Here is a 12,792-nt window from a genome sequence, read left to right as displayed (position 1 = left end):
GTGCCACCAGCCTTCAGGGTGGGTCTACTCCTGTTATATAATCCTCTCTAGAAATACCTTGATAGTTACACCCAAATTTGAGCCTCACTAATGCCTTAGGCCCATTTCTTTAAAAAAAAATAACCTTTATTTTTATTTATTTATTTTATTTGGGAGTTCTTTTGAGAACTGGGTTTCTCTGTGTAGCTCTTGCTGTCCTGGAACTCACTCCATAGACTAGGCTGACCTTAAACTCATAGATCCACCTGCCTGTGCCTCCTGGGTGCTGAGATTAAAGGCATGTGCCACCACTGCCCAGCTTTAACCTTTGTTTTTATTCTATGAGTTACTTTAAACTGTAACATTTGACCTTTGCTTTTTCCCTACCTACAATCAAATATATATCATTTCCCACACTGATTCTCCACTTCAGTGGCAACAGGGTACCCAACAATGTGCACTAATTCTGACTCTACCTACAATTAGTATAGTCTTGTAAGAATGTCAGCTTCAAACACCAGCCACATATGGGCTACCCATAGGTTAGGGATGAAGTCCAGTAGTAGAGTGTTCATATAGAATTCTAAAAAGGAAATTGCTAACAAATACTGCAAGCGTTGACTCACAACTGAAGTTATATGCATTGAGCCCACACAAGACTGGCCATTTCAACAGCCTGTCAAAAACAAGAGTAGCTCACAGGGACCTGCTTTTATTTAAGGATGATTAGATATTGATAGATTTGGGGAGAGGAGAGATCGCTGTCTTTAGCTGTGTGCCCTCTGCTGAACCCACATTCCAAAGGATAACTCTAAGCCCATGGTCATTAAAATGCCTGTTTATTCTCAGTAGGTAACAAATAGATAATGATGTAAGAGAGATTTATGGGTAAGGCGGGAATGGCAAGGTGAGGGGACAAGAATTGACAGCATGCATTGTATATATGTGTCTAAGAACAAATATAATAAAAATGATCTTAAAGCTGGGTGGTGGTGGCACACACCTTTAATCCCAGCACTGGGAAGGCAGAGCCAGGCAGATCTCTGTGAGTTCGAGGCAGCCTGGTCTTCAGCTTGAGTTCTAGGCCAGCCAGGGCTACACAGTGAAACCCTATCTTGAAAAACAAAACAAAGTTAAAAGGAGGTGACCAGGCTAGCCACAATTTTACTATGCAGACTATAAACTTGGATTTCTTAATCCCATCCTCAGAATGACTCATAATGAAAAGGCCCGACTCTTGGTCAAAACCCCATAATAAGGGAAAATGGCATAATATATGTTTATGTGGGGAAATGAGTTCATTACAGTTTTTGAGGAGAAAAATTCTCAATTTGTCTCTGGGGCCCATGATGATGATCTAGTTTACAGAAAAAAAGGAAACAAATGCTGGGAAATGTGCATCTTTGATTTAACTGAGGGCTCAAGTTAGCAGTGGTGAGAGATAAGGCCCTCTCCTGGGAAAGCCAGGGCTCATGCAACTAGCTGCTTCCACTCTCAGTCTGGTCTTCCTTGTAGGTATTCTCATCCTTAGGGCCCCCATAGAACTCAAGAAAGCACTTATGATCACTGATTTATTAGAAAGAATGCAACTCAGGATCATCTGAATAGAAATACAAGGGTTTGAGGCTGCACAGAGTGCCCATGCTCTTTCCAGGAGTAGTGGCCTCTCGGCACATCTGTGTGGTCACCAGTTTCAAAGCCCCAGAACCTCGTTGTTTACGAGGTTGTGGTGGTGGTGGTGGTACCTGTTGTACTCTCCTTTGCTTTGCTTTGTTGTACGGGGCATTGGGCCTAGGCTGGTTTGCCTGATATAGGCCAGTGCTCTACTGTTGATCGGCAACCTTGATCTTTAGCAGTTTCATAGGCGTTGTCGACTGATTGTATCAATAGCCACTGGTGTGTGAGTTTGAACTGAATCCTCTCACCTTATTACAAGAGGTTAGGAATAAGACTGAAAGTTGTGACCTGATAATCTGACTCCAACTTTTTGAAAGTTCTAGTCTATCTGGGGACCAGGGACTGCCCTGAAGTTATCCAACCCCTCAGCAACATCTCTACATGCCATTCACACACCCAGCTATGGCCAAAAGGTTATGAAGAGAAAATAATTGTTCCTACTGCTCAGGACTCCCTTTGCCAGGAACAGAAGCAAAGACTAAGTGTGTATTTCACTGTAACAAAGGCCTTCCAAGTTGGAAGACTTACCATCAGGGGATGCTGGAATGGATGCCAAAAGAATTGAGAGAACATAACTAACTTTAGGAGTTGCTTCCCATTCTGCCACAGCAGGAGATTTGTATTCATTTTAGCATTTATCTTTATAGTATAGTTGTACTTAATGTAATTTGAATGAGTTTACTTATATTTAGGATTTGAAAGAAAGCATTATCTGTATACATATTGTCACTCCACATACATACACATATGTATAAACACATATGCACAAATCAAGGCTAGAATAGTATATTTCCTTTCTTGGCTACAGGATATTATACTCATTTTGACAAAGGAACTCGGCTCTTAGAGTATCAACTTTAGTCATTTCCGATAACGTAATTATGTTAGCAATTTAAAGAAGAAATTTGTCATGGTTTGAGGTGAAAACAAAAATAAAAGTGGAGCAAGATTGCTCCTGGAATAGCTTTTGAATTGCATCTGTCACCACGGATGATCAAGACTCAAGACAGAGCGTGTTCTGTTTACAGAGTGCTTGACAGTTGCTAAAAATGGCAATGTCAGAGAGTCTTTGAGATCATCATTAATTCATTCATCTCCACTTTTCAACCTGCTCTTCCCTGAGCGTCACAGCCATGTGAGCCTGTTTAGAAATACATCCTTCTAACATGAGTGCCTGTCCCTTCAAAGACCTTTGTAGCAGTGAAAGCAGAAAGCATTTTATACTAAGTGTGAGGTGTAGAAAAAAAGTATCTAGAATGTTGGTCATGGAGGTGCATGCCTGTAATTGCAGCACTTAAGAGGCTGAAGCAAAAGGTATACTAAGACTAGCCTAGGCTACTCAGTAAGACCATCAAAAAAAAACAGAACAACATACTTATTAAGTTGACTATTTTGAAGGCTATGGCTATCACTATTATAAAAGTAATTCTTATATTTGAAGAGACTGAGGTCTTTGCTGGTCCTCAAAGCCAGAGCTAATGATACACCTTAAGGTCACTTAAGATTTCAGACTGCTGTTCTATTGTGTACTCAGCCTGTTTGTTTAACCTGCCTTTAAGTGAGCAATGAAGCAACCAACCTCACTTGCCTTGGATTTCCCATGCAATCAACTTTTGCAGCCTAAATCAATGCATAACTGTAATGTATCCTTTCATGCCCCAATCCTGCAGTAATGCATGTGTGTTTGAACGTATGTTGTGATAATCATTTGCTGAAAACACCAATTACAAGTGGAAAATGTCATAAAATGGATAGCCACCCCGAATGTTGAACAAAGCATTCAGATATTGCTCAATAATATTTGTTGTTATCTGGGTCAGTTAGAGTCAGTGACTTAATCATTTATGAAACCGTTAAAGATTTCTGTGAAATGTCCACAGTTCCTTCCCCATGTGATACTTACTATGCTGTTCAATGAAGGAGAGAACAAAGTCCTTTGTCAAGGACAGACACATAGGGACAAACAGACACAGGGACAGATTCGCAAGACAACCTTCAGATAGGTAAGATTTAGACACATCAAACAGGCAAACAGGATGAAAGAAGGAAGATTTAGAAAAGTCAAATCTGGCTTGCTCTCAGTCAAGTGATACTAAGAGGAAGCACTTTGATTTCTGCTCTTAATTCGACACCGACACATTATTGGTGACTGAGTTTATTATTAATGCATTCAAACAAATGCAGGAGGACAGCTGGGACTGTGAGGTAAAAAAGTGAGGTTTATTTTTGCCTCCCCTTCTAATCTTTCCTTGAATCTTTCTTACCCTTGTCCCCTCCCCCAATCAACGGATGTTCCTTCCTCTCCTTTATCTGAGAACAAGTGAGTGCTTGTCAGGCCCAGGAAACTGAAAGACTTTTAAGAAGGGAAAAGAAAATGCTTGCCCCATCCTGGGATTTTCTGCCCATTGTCTCACATGGGTAGAGTTTTGAGAGAGGGAAGTCATCTTCTTTTTCCTTAGAGTCAGTCTTGAATAAACCCACGTCACCAAAATCTGTCCCTGGGGTTTTCAGTAGAGTGGAGAGCAGCAAGCAGTACAGACTCTAGGACCCAGTAGTACTTTCTTCATCCGAAAGAACCAACTGACTCGGGGTGATGGATGGAGGAGTTGGCAGAGATACTGTAGTCACCTCATGTTTCTTCTACCTCTGGATAAGTATCACTTCCCTTCTTCTGCAGAGATACCCTGTATTGTTTGCATAGTCCAGTGTGGGAAGAAATGGAAGACAGAAGCAATCTGGCTTTGCACACAGTCCCATCCCTGCTTCAAACGGTCTTGAGCTCAGCTTGTAGCTCTTACCTATACCTAACTTTGCTCTCAAATGCCAGAGAAAATTAATCTTTCATGTGGTAACACATGGAAATGTTGAAGCAATTCCATGCCCGTTATTCCTCTCTGTTTTTCTTCATTGTGTTAAGTAAGCCTTTGTACCTCCCACAGTCCTGTGGGATGGTGTTTAAATCTTCAGAAAAGAAGTTCCCATTGGTCAGTGTTGAGCCTGAAGCTGGCAGGCTATAAAAGAACTCCAGGTGTGTTGTGAGCAGATCTGGGAACATTAGCCTAGAGACAGAAGCCACAACAGATTCAAGTTCTAAAAGGGCAGTAGTCTTTTACCTCCTTTCTGGGAAACAGAAACATGTAGAACATAACTATGATCTCAGTCGTATGATTTTTGGTTAAAAATATCTCTGGAGCTATGAAAGTAAACCTTGTGCGGTGGCCATCTCAGATTGAGACCTGTGTGGAGTGACGTCTTGCAGTAACACTGAGAGAAGCTCTCACCTAGACAGCCCAGCCCTGAACCCAAGAGCACAACCTCAGTGTCTTTCAAAACTTGGGAACTTTTCATTTTGAAAATATAGGTTTGAGTCTCCTTACTCTTACCATTGCTCAAGATTGTATTCTATCCTGTTTAGGGGCATGTGGTGTTTTAAACAAGGTCTTGCTTATGTAACCCGGGCTAGCCTCAAACTCGTAGCAATCCTGATGGCTCAGCCTCCTCAAAGCTGGGATTACAAGTATACAATTGTTGGTAACAGAGATTCATAACTACCAATTTATGTTTAGACAACATGGCAATGATATGGATACCCAGCCTGGGCCAAGATGGCTAACACTAGACATCTGTGGGGCTGTATGTCTGTCAGCACACAAAGGTGGACACCAGATGTCCACAGAACACAAAAGTACGTAGTGATATAATGTGTTATGTAACTATTTCTGGCAAAATGACACTTTCGTGTAGGTTCTTTATAAATATGGCCTTGGGGTCAAAACCAGAGACTTCACCTTCTCCAGCCTGCCAGCATGTGCCTATCTGCAGGCATCGAGCATACTTCTATATGACCTGTGTAGCAGTCTATGTGTATGCCCCTGTGTACTGGGTGCCTGCCAGCATCTGGCTGCCTAGCAGTCTGTATAGCAGCCTTCACCCAGAGTGAATTAAGTATATCTTCTCTGCCTGCAACGCCTCGCATGAGTCTCCTCCTCTCCTGCCATCACAGGTAGGACCTTGGGCACCATCCTCAGCTTAAGCTTCTGTTCTCAAAGCTTCTTGTTTTTCTATGAAAATACTCAGTTGTTTCACCTGCTGGGATTGCTTTCCTCACCATTTTACATGGAAAAATCCCAACTCATGATCTCTAAACAGAATCTCCTCTTACCAGAAGCCTGGCATTTCATGGCTGCCTTTTGGCAGCAACCAGTGCAGATGATAAAAGACCCACAGGGATCCCCACAGGGATCAAGTGGTTAAGTATTGAATTAGAGGCTGAATCCTCTGAAAACATAGGGCAGGAAGGACAGAAGTATCCCTCTGAATAGAGTGAGTCTAAGCAATAGACACGAAGGCGAAATATTTTCCCCTGCAAATATCATCTTGGCCTGGCTTGAGGGAGAGGTGCAGAGAGCTTGTGTGCCTGGAAGAAAACATTTAATGGAATGTTCTTCATATTCACCAGTCTGGATTGAGACAAGTGAAAAAGATTTGCATTTCAGGAAAGTAGTGAGCAAAGCTAAATCCCCCTGCCTCAAACTATATCCCAACATGAAGGCAAATGGTACCTAAGGTCTTGTTCCTGCTACTCTCGCTTACTGACCATCCTCATGGCTGTACATTTTCATTGGCAGATTAGGATACAACCATTGCCTCTTTCCACTTAAACCACAGTACAAATGCACAAAGCTCATTTAAACCAAAACACCAAGGAATGAGCAGCTGGTGGTTCTGATAAAGCAAGAAATATAACCCTGGAAAAATATTCTGGAAAAAAATCAATGTGAAGGAAATCAAAGAGCTTATCAGACTCAAACCTCAAACTTGAATTTCATTTGGGCTGCAGGAAGTAGAGTGACTATACTGCTTAAAGAGATGAGAAGTCTATTATACATAAAAGAAATCCAAAGATAATGTATGGCCAGTATGATTATTCAATGTGAATCCTTCACCCTTGTCTTTATATCTTCCATCTCCAAAGTTATTTTTGTTTGAATATGGCAACTAGAGTTCCAGACTTTTGGTTTTCATTCTAATCAGAAAGGATTAAAGCATATTTCATAGGCAAAGGTAAAAAGATACTTTCGACTATGTGATCTCTTCTTAGGGAACTTTTCCAGAAAGTCCATTCTTCAGCTTCCACTTTGATCTCATCGAGCAGTTCCTGAATGTAGGTTAAGGGGTGGGGAGTACCATGATACTTAGTGGAACAGGATGACACTCTGAACAAAGGAAGATCTTGTGATAGAAGAAAAGGAGATTGGGTGCTGGGCAAGCAATTAGTAGTGTCTATTATATAAAGAGCATTTAGATGAATATGAAAGCAAAAGTGATTCAATAATAATGTTGTTGAAGCCGGGCGGTGGTGGCGCACGCCTTTAATCCCAGCACTGGGAAGGCAGAGCCAGGCGGATCTCTGTGAGTTCGAGGCCAGGCTGGACCGACAGCCTCCAAAACAATACAGAGAAACCCTGTCTCGTAAATACCAAATAATAATAATAATAATAATAATAATAATAATAATAATAATAATAATGTTGTTGAGGCTACAACCCAGAGCATAGAGGCTCATGGCAGATATGAAGGAAGGGGATCTAAATGTAAGTTGACCTCTAGAATGTTTCCCTCTCTTGCTTGGCATGGAGCTCTCCACGAGTGGGTACAACTATCTGATTATCCAGGAATACCTCTCAGATTTCCCAGAACTCTGTGTGTGTGTGTGTGTGTGTGTGTGTGTGTGTGTGTGTGCAGGAACATGTATGGAGGTTACAGGTGTTCATCCCAGCCTCCCACCTTGTTAAGACAGGGTCTCTTTGTTATTCACCCCTGAGCTTCAAGGATTCTCCTGTCTGTCTCCCATCTCACTGTAAGAGTATTGAGATTATAGCTGTGTGCTACCAAGCCTGACTTTACGTGAGTTTTAAGGAGTCAAATTCTTACCTTCACACGTATGAGACACATGCTTTACTTGCTGAGCTATTCTTTCAGCTCCATAATTTGTTTTTTGACTATGTTCTGCATGGGACAAGGGACAGCAAGTTTTCATACCATTTGTGAGCACCTATTGTTTATCATTTTTCTTTTTCTTTCCTTCCTTTCTTCCTCTCTCCTCCCCTCCCTCCCTTCTTTCTTTCATTCTTTCTCTATGTTTTTAGAAAAGGCCTCATTATGTAGCACTGTCCTAGAACTCACTATATAGACCAGGTTGGCATTGAATTCATAGAGATCCGGATTCCTCCACCTCCCAAGTGCTGAAATTAAAGACATGCACCAGCACCAGCAACAAATTGTTCATTTATCCTAAGAAAGACATATAATTCAACTTCTGCATTATAGTTATATTTTAATAATGACCATCCTCAGGGAAGAGCTATCCAATACCAATGACCAGTCCTTAAAATATACATAAAAGTAACATTATATAGACTGAGTAGGTTTTACTCAGGAGTATGTATGTATATGCATTTAACAACAATTAATAAAAAAAGAGGCCATGACTTTGAAAGACAGCAAGGAGGGGTGTTTAGGAGGATTTGGAGGGAGAAAAGGAAGGGGAAATGATGTGATTATGTTATAATTTTTTTATCTTAGCACTCGGAAGGCAGTGACAGGCAGATCTCTGTGAGTTTGAGGTCAGCCTGGTCTACAGAGCAAGATGAAGGGAAGGCTCCAAAGCTACACAGAAAAACACTCTCTTGAAAAACAAAAAAGAACTATAAGTGTGCCTTTCTAGTTCCTGGAACAGAACTCTTAAAACCCTTGGAATTGTCTGAGTTTTAGACTTGTCATTTGTTATTCACAATAAACCTCATTCCACCATACTTGAGTTCACACTCACAAGGAATCAAACACATGACTAGATGTTTGGAACTTTCAGCCCTACCCTCTAACTTTTTGACCTCCCAATAAGAAAAAAGCTGGAGACTGAGTTAATCACCAAAGCCAATGATTTAACCAACCATGCATATATGTTCTAGTTTGCTTCCTGTTACTATGATAAACACTGTGGCCAAAAACAACAAAGGGGAAGAAAAGGTTTCTTTCAGCTTACAAGTTATAGTCCATCACTAAAAGACCAGGCCAGGAATTGCTTGTGTTATTTCAAAGCACACAGAGATCGGCAGATCTTTGGAGCTTGCTTGCTAGCCACCAAGCCGACTTGGCGAGTTATAGACCAGTAAGAGACAGTATCAGAGGAAGGACACCTGAGGTTGTTCTCTGGCCTCTACACATGAACATGAGTCCTCACTGCCCCACCCCCTCCCCACCACCCTCCCCACCACACATAAAGAGATATGGTTTCTGCTAAGACAGTTTAAATGACAATTTTTTTTTCATTCTGAAAACTGACTTTGAGGAGCTAGAGAAATGACTCGATGATTAAGTACTGCTCCTGCAGAGGACTGCGTTCAGTTCCCAGCATCCACATTACGGCAGTTTTCAACCACCTATAATTCCAGATCCAGGAGATCTGATGCCCTCTTTGGATATCTGCAAGCACATGCATTCAAAAGCAACCACACACACACACACACACACACACACACACACACACACACACACACACACACAATTTAAATTGTTTTAAATTTTCCATTCAAAGAACTGGCTTTGAGAGTGAGAGGTGAAGGGCATGACATGTTTAGAAGGCTCAGATTTCCAGAGGTTTTCCAATGGCAATGCCAGGGGCAGGACTGGATGCCACAGTGACCACTGTTTTCATAGGTTTGCTGGATTTATTTGTTAAGTCTCTCTGCAATAAGGCCTCTGGGATGGTCTGTCACCAAACTTGCAGTTTAACCATCCATTTGCAAAAGAAACAAAGCAAAGGTGAGTTTTGAAATGTTAATGTCAGACATTTGTTTTGCCACAGTTATTGAAAACTTTGATGAAAACACAAATGATAGGTATTCCAATTCTGAACCTGTACCTCCATGTATAACAATTATTGTCTTCATATGGCAATGCGGTTTTACCTGACTAAACACATACTGTTCTTATTTATGGAGTATGATTATAGTCACTGCTGAATTTTCTGCACCTACTCACTTGCTTCTCAATGCAGATCTAACTGGCTTAAAAGCCCGGACTCTGATTCTGACCAGCTCTTCCGCATGGTGGCCGAGGTCTTCATTCTGTGGTGTAAATCTCATGTAAGGTCATATTTGGGGTCTGGATTGGGAATAGTTTTGGCAGGCATATATCTTTCTTTTAATGTTTGCTTTTTTTCTTTTAAATCTTTCTGCCCTGCTTTAGAACTTCAAGAGGGAAGAGCAAAATTTTGTGATTCAAAATGAAATTAATAACTTGGCATTTTTAACTGGAGACAGCAAAAGCAAGATGTCAAAAGTAAGTCCTCAGAATTCTGTCTCAAGGATGCTTCAGCCTTGACCTCTTGGATCTATTTCACACTCTGTGACACATCTAGCTTAGGACCCACCATAACTAGCAGCCTCTACTGCTGTTTCTTTAGAATGTGCCAGATGAAACTCCTGTGAGATAAACACAGTTACCTTGTTTTGTGAATAAATAGGTGCTTGTATATCAGAACATTTAAGTCTCAAGACTTGGCCAAGGCATTTGAGGTCCCCGGACAGACTACGTGAATGGTTTTAAAATAGGAGGCCACTACAGCCATACTCCAAAAGTGCAGGTGCACAAAACCACCCTCCGATGGGCTGGCAGGAAATGACCTTGCCTTCACCGCACGCACGCTGGCATCACCTTTTCTTTCTGTTTGGAACACCAGCATCTGCTTTATTCCAGATGTGCTGGCCTCTTAATGCCTATGTTCATTTTCCAAGGCATTTTCACAAAGAAAGCCAAATGTCTGTCCATCTCCCTGCGGGAGACGTTTGAAAAAAGGGCATGTCACTCTACTGTGCAGGGGAAAGAGTTATCCTGTAGGAGGGAGCTGTGATACAGCAGGGAGCAAAATGGACTTGTATCTCCTCCTCAGTCAGCTCTGTACAATGAAGCTTCATTGTCTTGGCTGGAGGGAAACAGCCATGCTTCTTCAGTTGCACACACAAAAACCAAGTCTCCTTAGCTGTCATGTCATCTTACTGGCATTATGGCTTACTCTTGGCTCTGTTTCCCTGAGACCTGTGCCTCCCGGAGGTTTGGCTTATGTGTCAAGTACAAGTAGCCTGCAGTGGCTGAGAGACAGCCCTCTCTGCGCTGGCAGTGTTGCCTGCAAGGAGTGCAAAGGTCGAGAGTGCATGGGACCCCTCAGAAGTGAGAGTTGGACCTGGCAAGATGGGAATCATGGGCTTGTAAAGGACACCTTGAATATCTTTCTAAAACCATTTCAGACAGACGGTCCATGTATTGGCACTGCAAGAAAGAGGCTATTATGACACCACAATGAAAATTTGAGTACCTGGGGCTATACCAAGTGGGGCAGCTAGCTCCCATCAGCTGCAGCTACTCTTCTTTCATCTGCATTAACACTAGCACTTATCCAGTATCCAAAATTTTTTGATTATAGAGTTTACAGTCCACTCTCTAGTATACATTGAAAATTGCTCATAGGCAAAGCAGAGATGTTATATTCAAGGAGAATCTTGGCTGCAAAGGCATCTTATGGTATCTCCTTTGGTGTTTTAGCTACACTTATCTGGTTCCCACAATCTCTTTCACATTCGTTTGAGGAATACAAACCCAGGTTTCCCAGCATCCGACAATTCCAGCTTATCTAAGTTGCATTTGCAAGGTCTCGTAGCCATTACAAACTGTCCTTTAATCCAGGCTTCCTACAGAAAGTCAGTGAATCCCAGGCAAACACCATGCTGTCTTTGATATCGGGTAGATCCTCTGGTTGGTACTGACCCATTTAGCATCCATGACAATCTGATACAAGGATTCAGATCCCTGATGGGTAGGAATGGGAAAAGCCATCTCAACCCTCTGGTGATGAATGGATCTTCAAGGTCCTTGAGTTTTAAAATGAATGAGACAACAAAAACCCATTTCTCAACTCAACTCACTTGCTAACAAACTAACACAATGTTCTTTTCATTCATGATGCTAATGAGGGAAGGGGGCATTTCCTTGGCTCATTCACAATGCTGAATAAGGAAAGAGGGACATTTGCCTGGTCAGAGTGGTCATGTTCAAAACATGGGAACATCTTGGAAATGTTTATCTTTAGGAGCAAACTCCATTTCCACTGACATTCTATGCCAATTGTTTCTGAGCCTTATATATTCACCCTGTCTCTGTTGCCTCAATTAGGACAGAGAAAATAGTAGTAAATAGACAAGAAACAGAAAGGGAAAAGTCCTGCCCTTGGCTGAGCTGCTCACTAAGGTTTGCTTCATTTACTTAAATCCTCAGAGCCCATCTTTCCAATCTGTGTAATTGGGTTGAGTTTACTCACAGACTTTTCTAGGTTCTACTAAGAGACTCTGGTTAAAAGTCAGTTTTCATCAGTATCTGTCAGATAGAATATCAACTGATGAACACATTAAGGCAAATACATTGCTTCCAATAAATAACCATTCTGGTACCTGAGGATAGAGTACTATATATGGGAAGCCAGGGAAGGAATTTTCATCCATGTCAGTTGAATTCCTCTTGCCTTTGCTTCTGTACAAGCAGATGTTCTCTGCTACCTGCTCTGAATGGGCACCTATCACCCATGCTTGCATTTGTCTCCATTCTTAGTTGCATTCTGGTGTTGTATAAATGAAGTTGCCTTTGGTGCATATGGCAGTCTTGGTGGAGGTATCCATCTGAGAATGCTGCATGCCGTACACTGCATAAGCCATGCCTGATGGCAAGAAAGCACAAAAAATTTACAGTGGGTCACACTGTTCCCACCCAATTAACGGAAGATCCTTTCAAAGGCATATTTTGCTAGCAGTTCACACCCATTTCTTTTTTGAAAGCTCATTGTATATTTTGTTTATAAAGCACCAGTTTGTGAATATATGTTTTGGTTCAGTTTGGTTTTTAAATGTACTTTGTTTTCTGGTGATATAGCAACAGCTTCCTCAGAGGGGAATGGTAAGTTAGAATGCATTCAGTCAAAGAAATGTTAAGCCAGTCCTTGACCACTATTGTAAACACCAAAATGCACATTGACAAGAATTGGGATGTGTTTTCATGAGTTGAAAAGGACAGGAACTGTCTAATAGG

General features: G+C 41.5%; 1 protein-coding gene across 4 annotated transcripts in view; it reads left to right on the top strand.

Moving 5' to 3' along the window:
* The window catches only part of Ryr3 (ryanodine receptor 3), a 527,473-nt gene that overhangs the window by 459,146 nt on the left and 55,535 nt on the right, over positions 1–12,792 (top strand). For all 4 annotated transcript variants that reach the window (XR_005877312.1, XM_040746007.1, XM_040746008.1 and 1 more), the window contains exons 68-69: positions 9,716–9,803; positions 9,907–9,999. Coding sequence is in view for 3 of the 4 variants with exons in the window: in XM_040746007.1 (XP_040601941.1) it covers positions 9,716–9,803; positions 9,907–9,999 (181 nt within the window). In the remaining variant the exon portion in view is untranslated. The remainder of the gene's footprint in view (positions 1–9,715; positions 9,804–9,906; positions 10,000–12,792) is intronic.

The sequence above is a fragment of the Mesocricetus auratus genome, unplaced genomic scaffold, assembly GCF_017639785.1.
Source record: "Mesocricetus auratus isolate SY011 unplaced genomic scaffold, BCM_Maur_2.0 Super-Scaffold_100004, whole genome shotgun sequence".
NCBI classification, from domain to species: domain Eukaryota; kingdom Metazoa; phylum Chordata; class Mammalia; order Rodentia; family Cricetidae; genus Mesocricetus; species Mesocricetus auratus.
Note: the sequence above shows the minus strand (reverse complement) of the source record. Positions and strands in the feature narration are given on the sequence as shown.